Here is a 17,255-nt window from a genome sequence, read left to right as displayed (position 1 = left end):
TATATACGCTCATCTTGATATAGAACTTGTCTTCTGGTCGCCAATGTTTTTAATTTTAATATTTGATTAATTTTAGAGATGATGGATCCGGTTTTATGAAAGTTTTTCATTAATTATCATGTAAATCAAGAAGCACAGATGACATGAATTTTTGAAACTTGCCAAGTGTAAGTTTAGGAAATGTTAATTATTTAGTTTCAGGAAATGTTTGCTCTACTCATCAATTGCCTGGCTTGAGTTTGCTTGCAATAGGAATGCATATTACTATTATTATTTTGAGTATCGAGGAAAAAAATCTCAATTTTTTTTTTAAAGATAGATATATAAATTTATAATATATTATTTTATTTTTATAGATTTATCATTTTATGTGTCTATTTTTTCCATTGTAAATCATTTTTCTTAAAATAAATAGCATCTAAGATGAGTAAATAATATAACTTTCTTATTGGAATGAAAAAAAAATATAATTATTAATTTATAGAAGGCAACCCCTGTCCTAAATGATAACACCTTATAATTATATTATTTTTAAATTATAAAATAATATTTTAAATTTTATGGATAAATCATGGGCAAAAATTTAAAAAGGATGTTTTTAATTAGGGTCCCTTCCTTCTAAAACTATTCTAATTTCAACTTTTTCAACATTATTATAGCAACTTGATACTTTTTATATATATATATTTTATAAATTTAATCAAAATTATTTTAAATGTATTTTAAAAAAATAAATTTATTATAAAATTAGAATAGCAACCTGATTGTAGCGATCATTTAAAGTAATTTGATTTTTTTATAATGATTTGATTTTTTTTAAAAAAAATAATTAAGATTAAATAATATTAACTAGGTAAGTAAAAAAATTTATATAAAAATGTATGCATAATATTTTTTTTGAAGAAATTAAATTTTAATTTTACACGTTGTCATTCCGAAAAGGATCGACTTCATCGTGCGTGCAGTTAGGACTGTAAATGAACCAAGTATTTGTGAAACAAACTTGGTGTTCGACTTGATAAGAGCTTATTTATGTTCGTTCAATATACATAAGATTAATTAAACAAACAAACTTGAACAGCTCGTTAAGCTAAACAAATAAATTTGAACACATATGTGTTCAGCTCGTTAACGTTTGTGAACAATGTTCGTAAACAACGTTAATGAACAATGTTCACGAACCATATTTATTAATAAAGCTCTTTTCAATATACTAAATAAATAATAAAATAAATAAATAAATAAATTAAAATTATTAATCTTAATAACCAATCAAACAATTAAAAGTTTCACACAATCAAACAAGCTTGAATTGAGAGTTTGATAACATCTAAACGAACCAAACTCAAATCAAGCTCAAGCCAAACTCGAACCAAGCTCAAGCCAAACTTGAATTGAGAGCTTGATATCCCCAGGGCGTAGCATAGTTGATATTTAAACGAACCAAGCTTCAAACAAGCTCAAACTCGTAAAAAATAAACCAAACTTTTGAAATGAATGTTGAAGTTTAACTTGATTTATTTTAAATTTAGCTCGACTCGACTTGACTTAGATATCTTATCAAATAAATTTAAATACCCCAAAAATCTCGTTTACAGCCGTGCAGTTCCATGCCTCCATCCCACAATTAGGTAAGTAAATAAATAATAATAATAATAATAATAATAATAAAAATAATAAAATTACCCTGAGATAGCATCGCCGCGACCGTAGCCGACAACCGCCCCATCACCGCCTCCGGCTTGTCACCAACGGCTCCTCCGCCCACGCCACACCATCGATCCCCGCAGGCGCCACCCGTGCACCTCTTCCCCCAGATCTGCCACCATCTCACCGCTGCGCCGGCCCAAGCCCCAGTGGGCGGCGCTCATTCGGGACGCAACCTCTGATAGCCCAGCCTGCAGTCTCGGCAGCCGAGTCACGAATCCTCAGTTCGCCCCAATCCGAACCAGAGAATTTCCATTCCGGACCAACCCTCGTTGGCTTGTTCACCATACGAGAAAAGGTGGCTTCCGAAGGAGATTGAGTCTCTTCCGTTGTCAAACCGGAGCCGAGATCTCCTAGACCTTGGCCCCCATCCTGCCTCAGGCACGTAACGACGTATTCAAATTTCAAATGGACAGTGGTTAACAACTCGATGATCTTTGTTCTTTGATTAATTTTACTTGTACAATCATCCTTTTTCTCCCCTTTGACCAGAAAACTGCTTTATCTCAAGGTATATTGTTGATAATCTTTGGTTGCACAGGAATGCCGAGCGGTGGGAGTTCACTAACTTTTGGGTTCTTCACTTCTGCGTTTCTCCGTTTCGGTCTAGGTACATTACACCTTATTACTGTCGGTCTTCATTATCTGACTTAGTGTACGGAAGGATAGATTACCAAATCTAGCATAAGCTCTTGTTTCTCTTCTTTGTTAGGTTCGATTCCTGATTATGTTTCAAAGTCTAGCGATAAATCAGATCTCTCACTCCATTCAGCCAATCTAACATGAAGAATAAGAGAAATGACGCCAATAACTGCTTGATATTGAGAATACAAAGAATTTATTTGTTTGTTTATATGTGCTGCTTCTTTTCATCCTTAGGACCCTCAAGGTTTTAATGATTTAATGTCATAACGATTTACATGCATAAAGTTAGCATAATGGTTTTGTTGGGAAACACATATTACTTTGTTGTTTATATTATCACTAAGGTTTGAAAAACGTATGCAAATGCTCTATGGTCAATTTACCACATAACACATGCAGTAGACAGGGGTATGTGCAGATACTATTCAAAATATTAAAAAAAATATATATTTTGATAAAATTCTATGAGACTCACATATATACGATAAAGTATACTAATTACTGCATCCAATTCATACTTTCACATAGAATATATATATCGATCATTTAATGCAAAAACATATGAAATATAATAGTCAATATTAATCCATCGTGTAAAATATATCATGCGTATAAGCATGCATATGGTTAATATATAAAAATCTTTATCATTTGCAAGATAAGAATTTGAGTTAACATTTACAATTACAAGTTATAAGCTATGGAATAGGGTACCGTATGCTTTTAAGTTGATTAGGTCTAGTTTAAATTGGTTCAAATTAACCACAGGTTTTTTTCTCTCAAAAAAATTGCATATGCAGATTGCATATGTGGCCATTAGCTTCTGCTATGTGCTCCCTTTTTAAACCCACTTAGGAGGCCACATAAAACCATGAGTGTCACTTGCACTTGTCCTTCTTGATCGCCACGCAAATGATTTATTTTTACAAGATGACTGGTGTTTCTAGTCTCTTGTGCCATTTTACTTTTCTTACATTAAACCTGTCCATGTGTGTATCTTTCTTAATATTTCCCTTGTTTCTGTTTTTTCTCTCACTGTTCAACAGCAACCTTCTTGCACTTCTACTACGTCACATCTCTCACGGTGCCAAGTTCTAGCTGTTACGCCTTGGATAATACTAGTCGCCTTGTTGATTTTGTATCCTCACTCTAAATGATAAACACTAGACTATATGCTTAAATTGTCATCATTTGGAGATTCTTCATGGATTGTTTTCTTTGAGCTGCTAGTAGACTGAGTGGACTGGCCATACTTTTGAATATGATGGAAAGGTACGAAATGATCACTTTTTTGAACAATTCCATTCTTTAGAATTAATAACTGATGGTTTTAGTGAGAATACCTTGACCAAGTCTCTTTTAATATAGCCAAATTTTACTTTGTATAATTTCACTCACAAGCCAAAACAAGTGTTCTTTCTGCCTAATTACTAGGATATATGTTTTAGCTCAACTTCTGAATTATATCCTTGGTTTGTTATATTCCAAGAATTAAAATTTTGTCAGGGATTCTACTCAGCTATATCACTGTTTCTGTAATCTCATAATGATTCTTTGAGGGCAGAAGGAGAGATTAAGGAGATACTTCTATAGAAAGATTTAATCTGCATGAAACAAATTACATCAGAAGCTTATATAACATTGAGACATGGCATCATAAGCATGTCTTACTGAAGCAAATAATTTATCCTACCATGTGATACAACATAAAATTAAAGCAACTATTGCACCCAAAGAATTAAAGTTCATTCTGTGCCAGTTGACATGGTTAAAGTTTTTCATTCTGCCCGCCAATTGACACACAACAAGGCACGAGACACACATAGTTGCAAGAATTGCAATTACCTTCCTCCTCTATGAGCCTTCCTTCGCTAGTGAGAAAGGAGACTAGGGTTCCACAATGAGTGGGACTTCTTCAAGGTATGCGGTATGCCTCTTCCTATCCCTCGTTCACCTCCTCTACCTTGTAATGCTCTTCCTTTGCCTCCTCCTCCTTTATCGGCCCTCTTCTCTTCCTCCTTCGTCATTGCTCCTCTTCCTTTGCCTCTTCCTCTTCTGTGGATGCTTTCTCCGCCTCCTCAAAGAGACCGACACCTAATCTAAACGAAACAGTTTTGTTCCAATATCTACTCAAAACTTTAAACCTTGAGTGCATCATGTATGCACATTGGATGTTTTTAGCACTGCTCAATAGATTAAACTGAAAGATGTACAGGAAATATAAGAGAACATTATGGCATGAAGGGGTGACCAACTATGGAATTCTCAACAACCAACAAGAATCAAATACAAAATGCTTGGATGGCGAAATGGATATGTGGGTTTCTTTGGTTGTAAGATTATGTGGTCTTACACTAAGAAGCTATAGGTGTTATTGTAAAAAAGGTGAAGCAACATGAATACAAATGATCAATGTGGCCTTCCTTGATGCTAGGTCTTTGTGTTTGATCAATTTGGCAAAGTCTACTAAAACACTAGAAGTATGTTTGGGTTGTAATGAACAAGTTATGAAGTTGAATTACAAATTAGGGATTTTTTGGAATCTAATGTTCGAGGATCTTCTTGAGATGATTATTGCAGGTCATATGAAGAGGGCAGTAACCAAAATCTATTAGATGTGCTCCAATATGAAAGAATGACCTTTATCCCTACTAGATTTTTACTCTAGCATGTATAATTTTTTGTAATACCCATCTCTAATATTGCAATTCCTTTTCTTTCATATTTTAGTCATGTAAAATATAATCCTTAGAATAGAGCATTAGTAAGTTTTCCATATACATGTTGTGTATCATTGAATCTACAGTTTGTCCGTGTATATATAGGATGCTGATTTGGTGGTTCGATTCTGCAAGGATGTGGAGCGCTGTTCTCAAGCGGTAAGGATGTGAGCTCTATGCTCATTCTGTGACTTCTTTTTCTATTTGCTTGTATTTAGACTGCTAATTCTTACTACAGTGATGTTGTCAGTATACCAAATTGGAAAAATTAATGGTGTTGATGAAGGACTGTTGGAACATATTTTATAAAACCTTCAACAGAGATCTGTAGATGCACCAATTATTTATTTTATTCTATTTGTCAAAACCTTTATGGAGAGCCGAAGAAGACAATATTAGAGGCATTATTATTGAATTCGGTGTTTATTAAGTTTGACTAATGATATCACTGTCCCAAGGCAATTCACTGGTGACAAAAGGTTCATGTTGCTGATCCCAACTTGTTGGGACCTTAATTTTGCTTTACTGTCATCATTTTTCTTCTACATTCTTCAGCTAATTCTGCTTCTTAACCACATATGCTATTTTGAAATTTCTTTGTTCAGTGATATGGAATATTGATTAATGAACACATATATTAGCATTAGGTGAAAACTTGATGATTTGATTGCTTACTAGCCAAAACCACAAATGGTATTAAGTCATGCTAAGGAAATATTCTTTATGTATTAGCCACGTCATTTCTGATGGATTGCCACACAATATCTCATTAATCAGCACTGTTCTTTGCTCTAATATTTCACTTGCAGAGGGATATATAAAGCAGTTACAGAAACTGGGTCATTATGATTATGTGTCTGAACCTTGGACTTCAATTCAAATTAAACTTCTTAGATTTATAATGTCAGTGTCTTTCTACTTTTTCTTTGTCAGATTTTAACAAAGTCAACCTACTATTGTTTTCATGAGAAAGGAAAATACTTTTTGAGCTATGTATTGATAACTTCAACATTTCTGCACATCTAAATGTATCTTCTGTTCAGAACACAAACATAATTTGCCACTCCATTTTGTAGGGATATATAGATTTTGGCCGTTATGAAACTTCAAACTATTTTGCAGCTGGTTCAGCACCAGTAGACTTTGTTCAGGTACATATGCAAAAAATGAGGTGAAAACTTTTGGCCCATATTCGCTCAATTTTGTTTCTGTACCTATTGATGTCAAAATATATATCCTAGATGGATATTAATGAAGACTCAACAACAGATTGACTTGTTGGGATAAGGCAGTTGTTCTTTAACTGGTTTTGATTTGTTGGGGCATGTCATTGGTCAAAAATCAAGAGGGCACTGCACCCTAATTATCAGAATCATAAGGGCGCCTTTTTTTTTTAAAAAAAAAGTCAAAAGGATGTCCCATCATATTTTTCATACCGAATATAACCTTATTCCAATGCTGTTGTAGAAGGTATGACGCTCGATATGGTTTTGAATCTACTATGTTTTGTATGATTTGCTCAACCGATGTGCTTGAAGCATCAGCCACCTTATTGATTTGATATATCCTTATAAACTTACAGATGATTTTAGTTCCATCACTTGCCATCTGATCTTAATTTGTCACTTCAGGGGTATTACAATGGAGACTTGCAAAATTGTGAACATAGTTTTGACCAAATGGGTCGTATATCTCAGGTTGGTTCATGGTATTCCACATAGTTCTTGGCTTTTATCAACTAACTATAATATATAATTCTATTTAATTTTGACCTCTTTTGTCCTGTGTTTTTTAGGTAGATATTATATGTGGAAGTTGCTTAAATGGAGCATGTACAGGTCAGTGCCTTTCATTTTAATCTCTGTTTTGTATAAAGCAAGGAAACATCTAAAGAAAATGAAAGCTAGAGAAAACAATCTCATAGGTAAAAAAATTATGAAATATTTATCTCCTTAGAGGAAAGGAAACTCAACTTTAAAAGATTGTTTTTAAAATGTAGAAAAAGCTTTAATGAAAATTAATTTAAACAATTATTTAAAGTTTTTTTTTTTGCTTGGATTTGAGCTCTACATGCATGCAAAAGTAAGTTTTCTATTCAAATCAGATAGAAGTAATATAGAGAAAAATTGAGAAAAGATCTTCCCTATCTTTTTCATCCCTCCCACTTTACACCAAAGGAAATAGAGGAAAGGCTCTTTTTCCTACAAAGGAAATAAATAACTAGGAAAAGAAAGAGGGAAGGGAAAAAAAACTCATATGAAAAGAATTGTGAACTAATTTTTGTCTCTCTCTTTCCTTGGAGAGAAGGAAAGAGGAAGGAAACTTAAGCTTCAAAACCTTATTTGTTAAAAATAAAAAAATTAACAATAATTTAAAAAGATAATATTTTTTAAAAAATTAAGGTTGAATTGGAACTCCATTAAACACAAAAGTGAGCCTTCTGGTCCCCAATTGAACTGAAACAATATAGAGAAAAATTGGGGATTCCCCAATCTTTTCCTTCCCTCTTTTTCTGCTAATGAAGTCCGATGAAAAGTGCGGTTGGAGAAATCTTACCTTACTTTATTTTTGGTTTCTCTCCCTAGTAGGAAATACAAATTTCTATTTGGATGGATATGTAAATCTTTGACAGTGTGCATATTTGTTGTATATGGTTGCTGGTCACTGCTTTAAAATCCTGGTAACTATATACGGATATAGAAATATAAATGCTTTAAATCCTTTAGTGGTTTCCAAGCATAGGGCCTTACCCATTTTCTAGCATAAGGTCGTGAGGCAATTAAACCAAGGCTTTTATCCTGCTTAAGTACTTGTGCATATATTTTATCAAGATAGTAAGATATTTATAACTAGGACCCTATACTCAGTTGTACCTCTTAGTATCAGAAGATAAGTAATATTCAACATTAAACAGTAGCTTATTCAACATTTGCATTAGGTCTAATATTGGTCTTGATCCTTATTTTAATCCCGTACATATCAACTAGGTACAATCAGTGACCTGAACGTTGCATTATTCCACACTTTTATCCTTTAACCATTTTCAAACAAGGGCACATTAAATCTATCCAAGGCTTATATACTGCTCAAGAACTGGTGTCTATATTTTATCAGGATAATATGATACTTATAACAAGGACCCTATACTCAATCATATCTCTTAGTTTCGGAAGCTAACTAATGTTTGGCACTAAATAGTACCATGCATTAGGTCTAATATTGGTCTTGGTCCTTATAATCCTGTGCATATCAACTGTGTACAATTAGTGACTTAAACCTTGTATTATGTTACACTGTGAATAAGCATTTAACTTTTACAGTTTTGTGTTGTTTTTCTTTACATTTTGCTGATTGTCAGAATTTTTGCAGGGCAATCTGGTTGCATATGTAGTGTAAGCTATGATGAATCTCTATGCAGGTATGTTAATTTGACTTGTCTTTTTTAATCCTTTTATGTTTTGACATTTTTGTTTTACTTGTGACTTCATGTTGTTGTCTTATATTCTTCCCAAGAAAGATAAAACATTTTCTTTTCTTGTTATATTGGATAAATTTGAGAGCAGACAATATTTACTATTCATAGCTATGTCAGATGCAGTGATATTGTTCTTTACAATAGGCTTGTAAGATTCTAATGGATGAGGAGTCTAGATCATTGCAAATTTGGTCCTTTCATGTCTTTGTGAGTTGGCCAATTTTTTGTTCATGGAAAACCTGCCCAGATAATCTGATTATCTGCTTCTTCTGGTCCTTTCTAGCTCTCAGATCCATGTTTGGCTTTTGAACATCTTCCTGCATTAGGTATCTTGGTTCATGATGATTTTCTCGTCCAGATAAGATTCTCAATGATTAGACTAAATTGGATTGTTTTACATGCTTGGCTTGGTCAGCGCAATTTATCAAGCTGACCTAAAGCACAAGCATGTCTGCATCCACAGAATTGTTCAAATAGATCTTGAATGTCAAATTTTATAAGCTGGACTCCATGAGTGGTCACATTAGTTGGACCAAAATCATATTAGACAGATTGCTGCTTTGTTCAGTGTATCATGCATATACTCACATAGTTAGGGTCAAATATGAATCCACTTGCCAAAAACTAGCCTTGACCATTTTAAATTATAATATTAAGTGATGCTGAACCAGGAAATTTGAGTCAGTTCACTACTCTTACATACTGAGTGACAGCCTCATCAATTGATTGGAACTGAAAGAATATTAATTTCAGCTGACTTCTATTAGAGCAATAATGCATATGTTGTTACTATCTTAAGCCTGTCAATTGATTACTCTTTTTTCTTTCTTTATGAACTAGGGTGCATGCTCAACTAGCAATTCCATGCACTAATCGTGGTTCTCGAGTATTTGAAGGTTTTACTGTTGGTTTTCATCCTCGCTCATGGGAAATTGTAATACTAAATCTGCATTCTATTTTATGGCATTTTCTCTCTGTTGTTGAGTACAAGAATTCTCATTTGACTTTTGGAACAGGTGTCCAATGGAATGACTCAACTAGGATACGAGAAGCTTCATAATGAATTCAGGTGTTGTGCTCTTGGAAAATAAGTAGTTTTATAGCACTGTAATTCTCAAAATTATTGCCAGTCTTTCATTGTTTGATTGATTGATCCTCATTGTTATGTTGCTATAATGCTATTCACTATTCTCCAATGTTTTATTTTATTAAAAAAAATACCCGTATGAAGATGTTAATTTCTCAAGAAAAAATTGTGGATTTGGTTTCCTGAAAAATTATAGTAGCAACAAAGAAGATTGACCTTAACTACCTATGAAGATGTTGATAGGACCTTTGCGATTGGCTAGAGGGGGGTGAATAGTCTTTCTTCGATTTTTCGCCTACAACTTGTTAGTGGAAGCAAATAGAAAGAAATGAAAAGAAAGAAAACAAGAAGGCAATGCTAACTCCTTGATTTACTTGGTCTCCACCTCCTTGAGGTGACTAATCCAAGGCACACACACCCACACGATCAAGCTCCAATATGAACTTCTCCTTCTCGTTATCACAAACGAAGGTGGAGAAACCTTCACAAGAAATGCCTCTTCCTCTTACAAGATGAGATCTAGGTTTTGGAGGAAGAGACTCAAATCTTTTCTTTGAAATCACTTGGAGAACACTCTTTTTGCTTAGCACAATGAGTATGCAAGAAAGATTAGTTTTGCTACAGTGATCTCCCCTTTTTATTCGTCTTCAAAAGTAGCCGTTTCTCACATAACCGCCGCGTCGATCGATTGAGAACATCTCCGATCGATTTAGATATAGCCGCTGAATAATTAATTAAATGAATAAATAGTTAAATTATATAATTATTATATATAAAGTAGCATTTTTGTGTTAATTTATATATTAATCCATTTGAGATTTGGATCAATTATCTTAGAATCAATTTGAGATTTGGATTCATAAATATTAACATATTTAGCTTTTTTTACTTTTAGTATTCTTGCTTTCTAAACATATGAAACATATATTTATGCCTTAGAATGTCTCTACTTTTGGTATTACTATTGTAACATATTATGATGTATTAATTTTAATTCGAGTAATTGATAAATCAATTTTCTTTAAAGAAAACTATATTTAATTATTTTTTCTAACAATATTAAGTTGTTCAATAATTAAGAACTTCTATAAAATCAATATACAATTTATTTTTAAATTATACACAATAAATATATTTATCTAATAATTACTATATATAAATAAAAAAATATTGAAACCGTATCGGCACAACACGATACGATATCGAAACCATATCGTTCCGGTCTAGGACCGAAACCTCGGCACGGGTTGAGATTTTAAACCTCGACACGGGCTGAGATTACTTCCACATTTGATGTTTTAGGTTTAGGGTTATGCATTGATTTTTATATACCATGTAATGTATCTCTTAACCAACAAGAATTTTAGTGGAGCATTCCTTTCCCTAATTAAGACGGTATCAAAGTCCCTCTTCTATGGTTAGGATTTTCAGGAAAGTAATCCTGTTAGAGGGAGACCAACAATTTTAGCAACAGTATCCCCTCATCTGTCTTCCTTTCCTCCTATCTTCAGAGTCCTAGCCTACTTATCTTTGTTTTAGTCTCGTTCATGAGTTGAAACTTCTGTCTGAGAGTGAGCATGAGCTCAAATCATCCATGGTAGCAGTTTTCTTCCTTTGTTGAAGAAATTGCTAAATCCCCTGTTTGCCTGCTCCTTGCCCCCATGACTAGTCATGGCCTGACAAGGAGACTTATCTTTGAATACACGACAAGGGATTCCTCTATTCTAGATTATTCCTAGGTTTCTGTCATCATCAGTGCTCTACAGCCTAGGTGAGTTAGTCTCAGATTTGCTCTTCCTCATTTTATTTCCTCCTAGCATTTGTCGCTTACTCCCCTCCTTGTCACTGAATCTGGGTCTATTTGTGTTAATGTCTAAGCAATCTCCTTGCATGAGAGTAAGCTATAATAGGTGGTGCCGTCTTCTAACTCCTGCCTCTGCAAAAGATAAGCATACCCATGCTGATTGAGCATGTGAATGACATCTCCTGATTTACTTGTCCTTGCTCATTTGTTTCAGAGGGTTTCCTCCTTGTTCATTCCTCTGCTCACGCTTATTCACCTCTTCATTGCTTCTTGGCGGCCAAACATCAGTTTACTGCCCATGGATTTTTAGACTCGAGCAATACCAGCAACACCATGGTATCAACTTGAGATTACTGCAGCATCATGCTTAGTCCGGTTCAGTTAGTCTCCAACAACCTGCCTTCAGAACTCTTCCTCCACAAGAGATCACTGCTATATGTGAGTCTTATTCCTTTGCTAGATCCAGATGGTGCTACTTTCATTCAGTTTTGAACATCTCTCCTTGCTTGCTTCTTTGAATCTTTCCTCTTTCTATATGGAGCCACTTCGAAGTTAGTATGCCATCTTCCAATAGTTCTAGGTCTTGATGCCTTTTTTTCAGTAAATCTGACCAGATTTCTTTGCTTTCAACCTTCTTCTAGCATCAGAAACAATGTCCTTATCTCATCCTCTTACCATTGGCTTCATTCATGCCTCCACGATCAGTGATTCAATCTCTTTCCTCCAGAACTGCTCATCTTCTGTCATGTGTGGAGCTACCTTAGTTCCCTCTTCTGCTGCTTTCCTTCCCCTTTATTCAGTTCGCCATGTGCTGTCAATGTTGTCACAAGGAGAAGCCCATTCAAGAGATTTACTAATGGTCTTGCCTCATCCTCTCTGCCGACTCTAGAACCCTTGTTGAATGCTTTCCTTCTCATCTTTCATTAGTTTGCCATGTGTTGTCAATGCCTTTGTGAGGAAAACTCCACTCAAGATATTTTCTCTTAGTGTTTCACCATATCCTTTTTGTCAAGCTAAGATGAGGCTAAATGAATCAGCACCTGCATACTTTGTCAACGCCTTCAGAGCTTTGCTTCTTAGTGTTTTCACTTTCATCATGGTCATGTCTTAGTTTTCGTGAGAACTTTTCTTATTTATGTAACAAGATGGATATAGATAGTCTTTATGTTCAAGCCCCTGAGGGGAGTCGTAGAAGGATTTAGGGATAGGGCTTTAGTTCCACATTGAGCGTTTTAGGGATAGGGCTTTAGATTGAGTACTATATACCATTTAGATAGATATCTATTAAGAAGAAGATATGAATGGAATAAATCCCACTTAACATAAACTTTAAAGAATGGATCTAAAAATCCTTTTTTTTGACTAATGATATAGCAATGATGATTAGTAAAGAGGCTGGAATCTTCCTAGAAATGGTGAGAAATTTCAGCTTTAATTGTTTACGTTGCTTTCATTGATTAAATTTTATGCCCTGAGGAGATCTGCTCACCAGTATTATAAATTATTATTATGTGCCTCGTTGTTTCAGTATGACTCCCAGAATGACAAGTTGAGTTTTCATGATAAGATATATGTTGATGTGCTCTACTCTGTCAGGCTTATTGTGAATTTTGTATTACTGCAGTTTTGGTACTGAACAGACACATGTATCTCTATATTTGACAGCAAAATTCAGCCTTTCTGGTCTTGTAAGAAAACCACTCATCAAGGTAAACTAATTTTTTTCATCAGGTGGTTAATGACCTTTTTGTATATTAATTATTGGTTCTCTGCTTTTGCAGGTTAACCCAGATAAAGGGCTAGAGGTCAAGTTGACAGGTTCAGCAGAAAATGGCAGAGCCCCTACAACTTTATCACCAACAGTTCTCAATATATATTGGAGATGTATATTTCTTCAGCAGTTTAAACACCTACAACTTTGTCATTAATGATCACCAAGAATGCTTTGCTACTATTTTACAGGTGAAGTAGCTCGTGACACTCCTTATGAAATCAAGATTATGGTACCAGTAGATGGCTATGATCCAATTGGATTCACCCTGACAAAGCTATGCGGTTAGTTTTTCTTTATATATTTGCATGATATCTGTAGTGTTTAATACTTTTAGATGCTATGTAAATAGTGCTGGAATATTTTACCAATGTAAGTTCTCTGCATTGAAAGTCCTATAGTTTAACTCTTTCATACTGTGTTGTTGTTATCTGGTTTAGTTTTAAGTGGTTCAAATGTCTGCTTTTTAAATAGTGATGCCTATTGTCCATCGTGGTATAGCATAACAACAGATCAATTATAGTATTTACTTGTCATTTCTGCCACCAGCAGAGCTACTGTAGTCCAGTTTGCTGCATGTTTTTCTCTGTAACAGATCACTATACATGAAAATTTGCAGATTAGTAATCAGTCCATGTATTAGAATTATCTGGATCCCATTTCAAAAACAATATAAAATACCATGGTTTTTAGTGACTTTGATAGTGACATTTGTTAGAGTTGACTGAATGGAATGATGATAACTTGAGTAGGGGTGTAAACGGAAATTAAGTAAATATCAAATTTTCTATACAATTTAAATTTAGTTATTTGTAGAAAAATTTAGAATGACTATAGCATACTATTTATTATACTTTTAACATTCAATTTAAAAGTATTTATGCTATAAATAGTGTTGTTAGATTAGAGAATTCAATATAACTATCATATTTATAAATCTCTGAACACACTAATTGGTATTTGAAATTGTTTGATGCCAATTCTGTAATGCATCATATGCAGATTATAGGCAAGAAAGAGAGGATGATTCTACTAATGGATGGGCTACATTTGGAGTGCTTTCTTGCATGTACGTCAGCAATCAATATTTGACAAATTGCTGGTATTTGATACATATATATGTTTTCTTTTTCTTTTGGAAGTGCCTCCTACGTTCTATTGGTCAAACACAGGTTCAATATCTGACAAAAATAATGTTAGTTAAGTAACGAACATTAGAAGATTTTTATAAGCCACAATTGTTAGTGTTATACCATTGAGAAAGTGTTGGAAAAATATTATGTACGAATGGGATGGATATTTGAGCAATTGTTTATCAAGCGGGTCTAAATAAGCATTTCTCCTTAAATTCTGGTTCTTTCTTCTCATTTTTGTCTTCAGTTATGAAATCTCTATCTGTTTAATTCAGCTTCATTGTCTCCTCTATGATTATTTGCTGTGGAGGGTTTTTCTACAAATCCCGTGTAGAACATCAGGTAATTTACTTGTTAAATTGGCAATACATAGTGAACTTGCTTTGGGAAAATGGATGTGACTTGATAAATTAACCGCACTAATCTGCAGCATGGTCTTGATGCCTTGCCAGGAATTACAGTCCTTTCTGCACTTCTGGATAAGGTGGGTGACTTTTTTGCTAAAGGATGAACATCATTTACTTCCATCTCTTCTACCCTTAGTTCTGATTTGTTACGCAATCAATTCATTAGACATTTAATCATTTTCTTACATTGATCAAGGTATCTGGAAGTCGTAGCTATAGACTAGGAGATGTAGATAGCCATAATTTTGCAAATCAGACATCTTGGGAACGCCCATCTGCTTCAGCACAAGGAAACCCAAGGACAGAGGAGACTAGATATGGGTCAATCTGATAAAAAAAGCATTGATGACTAGGTAAACATGGACTTCTCATTTATAAATACCATGCCACATCGATTTTTTCTATCAATTTGGGAATTTTGATTCTACTTGGCAACTTTAATGTTTTATTTCAGAGAGGTAATTTCGATTTGTTTCATCATATTATGTTACACCAAGGATTTGAAAATATCCCTGGGTGAATATTTCATAAAATTTTCTCCAATGATATGCATTAACACTAATGTAGATCTGTAGTTCACATTGTCATAAGAGGTATGCTGTAGTAGATATAAAGTTCTTGGAAATTTGTTTATGAGCATCGTTTTTAATTCCTGGCAGACTGTCTTTTCTGTCATATTTTTTCCTTTTGTAGATTCACTAGTCCAGAAAAAATGTACATGAAAATTTGAGCTGGGAAGCTGAATGGCGACTGTACACTCTGGATATTCCCTCGCGAAATGATAAAGCAGTTCCGAAGTTGCACTTGAATCCCATTTTTTTGGCAAGTTTCCAACTTGACTCAATTGCATTAGTTTTTTAACCCATCCTTCAATGGCGTGCACATTGTATTGCACGCTTACTTTATCAAGAGGTTATATTAGAGCAAGCTTTATGATATAGCTTTTTTATTTATTTTTCCTTTGGTTTGTTTCAACAAAACTTGTGGAATTCTGATATACTTGGAGATATGGAAATCATGGGCATTATGCTAATTGTGGATGCCTACTACCAATTATTGGTGCTCTCCTTCATCCATGCTAGATCCTTTTCTCAAAAGTTAAACTATAAAAAGACAGGATTGTTATAATTTACATTAAGTTTGCATCTCGAGCCCACAAATAAGAGTGTAATATTCGAATCTAGGCAACTTTATTGATCTGAAATCGTATATCACATTTCTTAGTTCATTGATCATTGGGAGAATTGACGCAACAACCCATGATGGTAGTAGTGCTCATGATGGCTAGCATTCACGCGGTCTTTTCCTAATCCTTTTGATTCTTCTTCCATTTAGCAGCAATTAAGAAACCGTTGCTAGCTAGGCTTCTTGAGAGACTTAAAGAAGTATAAACCCTCTTGGATGAGTTGATGTAAATCTATGTTGATAGCACATCAATATAACTTTGTTTTTTTCTTCTCCTTTTCTTTCTTGGCGTTTATGTAGCGGAGTTCATTCTATTCCAAAATCGTTAGTCACTTGGGAATAGTCTTCTCTTAACCTACCGTAACATGAATTGTGGTGATCATTTGATTATAGTAGAAGGTGATTATACTCCTTTCATATGCCTCTCATATTCCGTCCTCACGTACCATGTTATTTAAGGGGTGAGAAGAGTTGTTTTTTTTTAAGAATATATATCTCAGAAATTGATTCTTTGTTCCATTATAACAAGTCTATTACAACTAACTGGACATTTTGTGGGGACTGTGATGATCATTTCCTGATAACACCACTAGTTATTTCTCTCTAATTAATATAACCACATCATGGACTCATCACACTTACGAGACTACAAATTTAGATCAGTCACATTGACAGACAGAGTTGAGGTGAAGAGATGCAATTCAATTGTGTCGAATGGATGCACAGGCACACAACTCGCCTTCATCATAAGGGCTACACTTCTAGACGACTGAGCTAACCCACACTATAACAAAGTTGGGCTGGTCCCCCTTCATATTAAAGGGAGATTAAGAATGCGAATGGTCGCCATCTGAATGGTGGTAATTGGGTAGATTAGTTTAACTAATTTAACCATAGCCAGGTCAACATTCCAAGTCAAAAGGATTAGGTACTTTCAACTGCTCCCATTTTACTCGGCGCTGAGCTAGCTACATGTCTCTTATTTTCTCAATATCTCATCAAACACTACTTTAATCACCTTCCAAATAATTAAGTAAACTAATCCGATCGACTTTTCCTTCTTCTTCTTCTTCTTCTTCTATTGCTTGAATCATTCGCTTGCTTCTCATGCAATCAATTCAGGAACTAACGCGCAACTCTGCCTACTCACCCAACATTAAACTACTCTTTGAAGACCGCATGCAGTTAAGTAATTCATGTTCAAATCGCTTTTCAATGCGAGCAAATATAACAGAGGGCGACCTACCTACTGACAACTACTCTTCGCTTTTCTACCGTCTCCTCAATTGTTTTCTTTTCATTTCCTATTATTTTATCTTTA

The 17,255-nt window shown here is 34.4% G+C and overlaps 1 protein-coding gene across 3 annotated transcripts; it reads left to right on the top strand.

The window, feature by feature from the left end:
- The first annotated feature begins 1,657 nt into the window (after positions 1–1,657).
- LOC121971929 lies at positions 1,658–15,782 on the top strand. 3 transcript variants are annotated; one of them, XM_042523456.1, is made up of 19 exons: positions 1,658–2,088; positions 2,249–2,317; positions 3,399–3,490; positions 3,586–3,624; positions 5,178–5,231; positions 6,149–6,223; positions 6,704–6,769; positions 6,868–6,910; positions 8,442–8,490; positions 9,388–9,481; positions 9,564–9,616; positions 13,063–13,147; positions 13,220–13,322; positions 13,401–13,493; positions 14,212–14,311; positions 14,618–14,684; positions 14,773–14,826; positions 14,946–15,102; positions 15,409–15,782. In XM_042523456.1, exons 2-18 carry the CDS (start codon positions 2,251–2,253, stop codon positions 15,078–15,080), a joined length of 1,269 nt encoding a protein of 422 aa, XP_042379390.1. In that variant the 5' UTR covers positions 1,658–2,088; positions 2,249–2,250; the 3' UTR covers positions 15,081–15,102; positions 15,409–15,782. The 3 variants fall into 3 exon arrangements, with proteins under 3 accessions (XP_042379390.1, XP_042379388.1, XP_042379391.1); XM_042523454.1 differs by having other exon boundaries at positions 1,660–2,088; positions 15,443–15,782; XM_042523457.1 differs by having other exon boundaries at positions 1,661–2,088; positions 14,212–14,278; positions 14,946–15,782.
- The last annotated feature ends 1,473 nt before the right edge of the window (positions 15,783–17,255 follow it).

This window comes from Zingiber officinale, chromosome 4A, assembly GCF_018446385.1.
Source record: "Zingiber officinale cultivar Zhangliang chromosome 4A, Zo_v1.1, whole genome shotgun sequence".
NCBI lineage: Eukaryota > Viridiplantae > Streptophyta > Magnoliopsida > Zingiberales > Zingiberaceae > Zingiber > Zingiber officinale.
The sequence above is the reverse complement of the archived record's forward strand: the minus strand, read 5'-3'. Positions and strand labels throughout refer to the sequence as shown.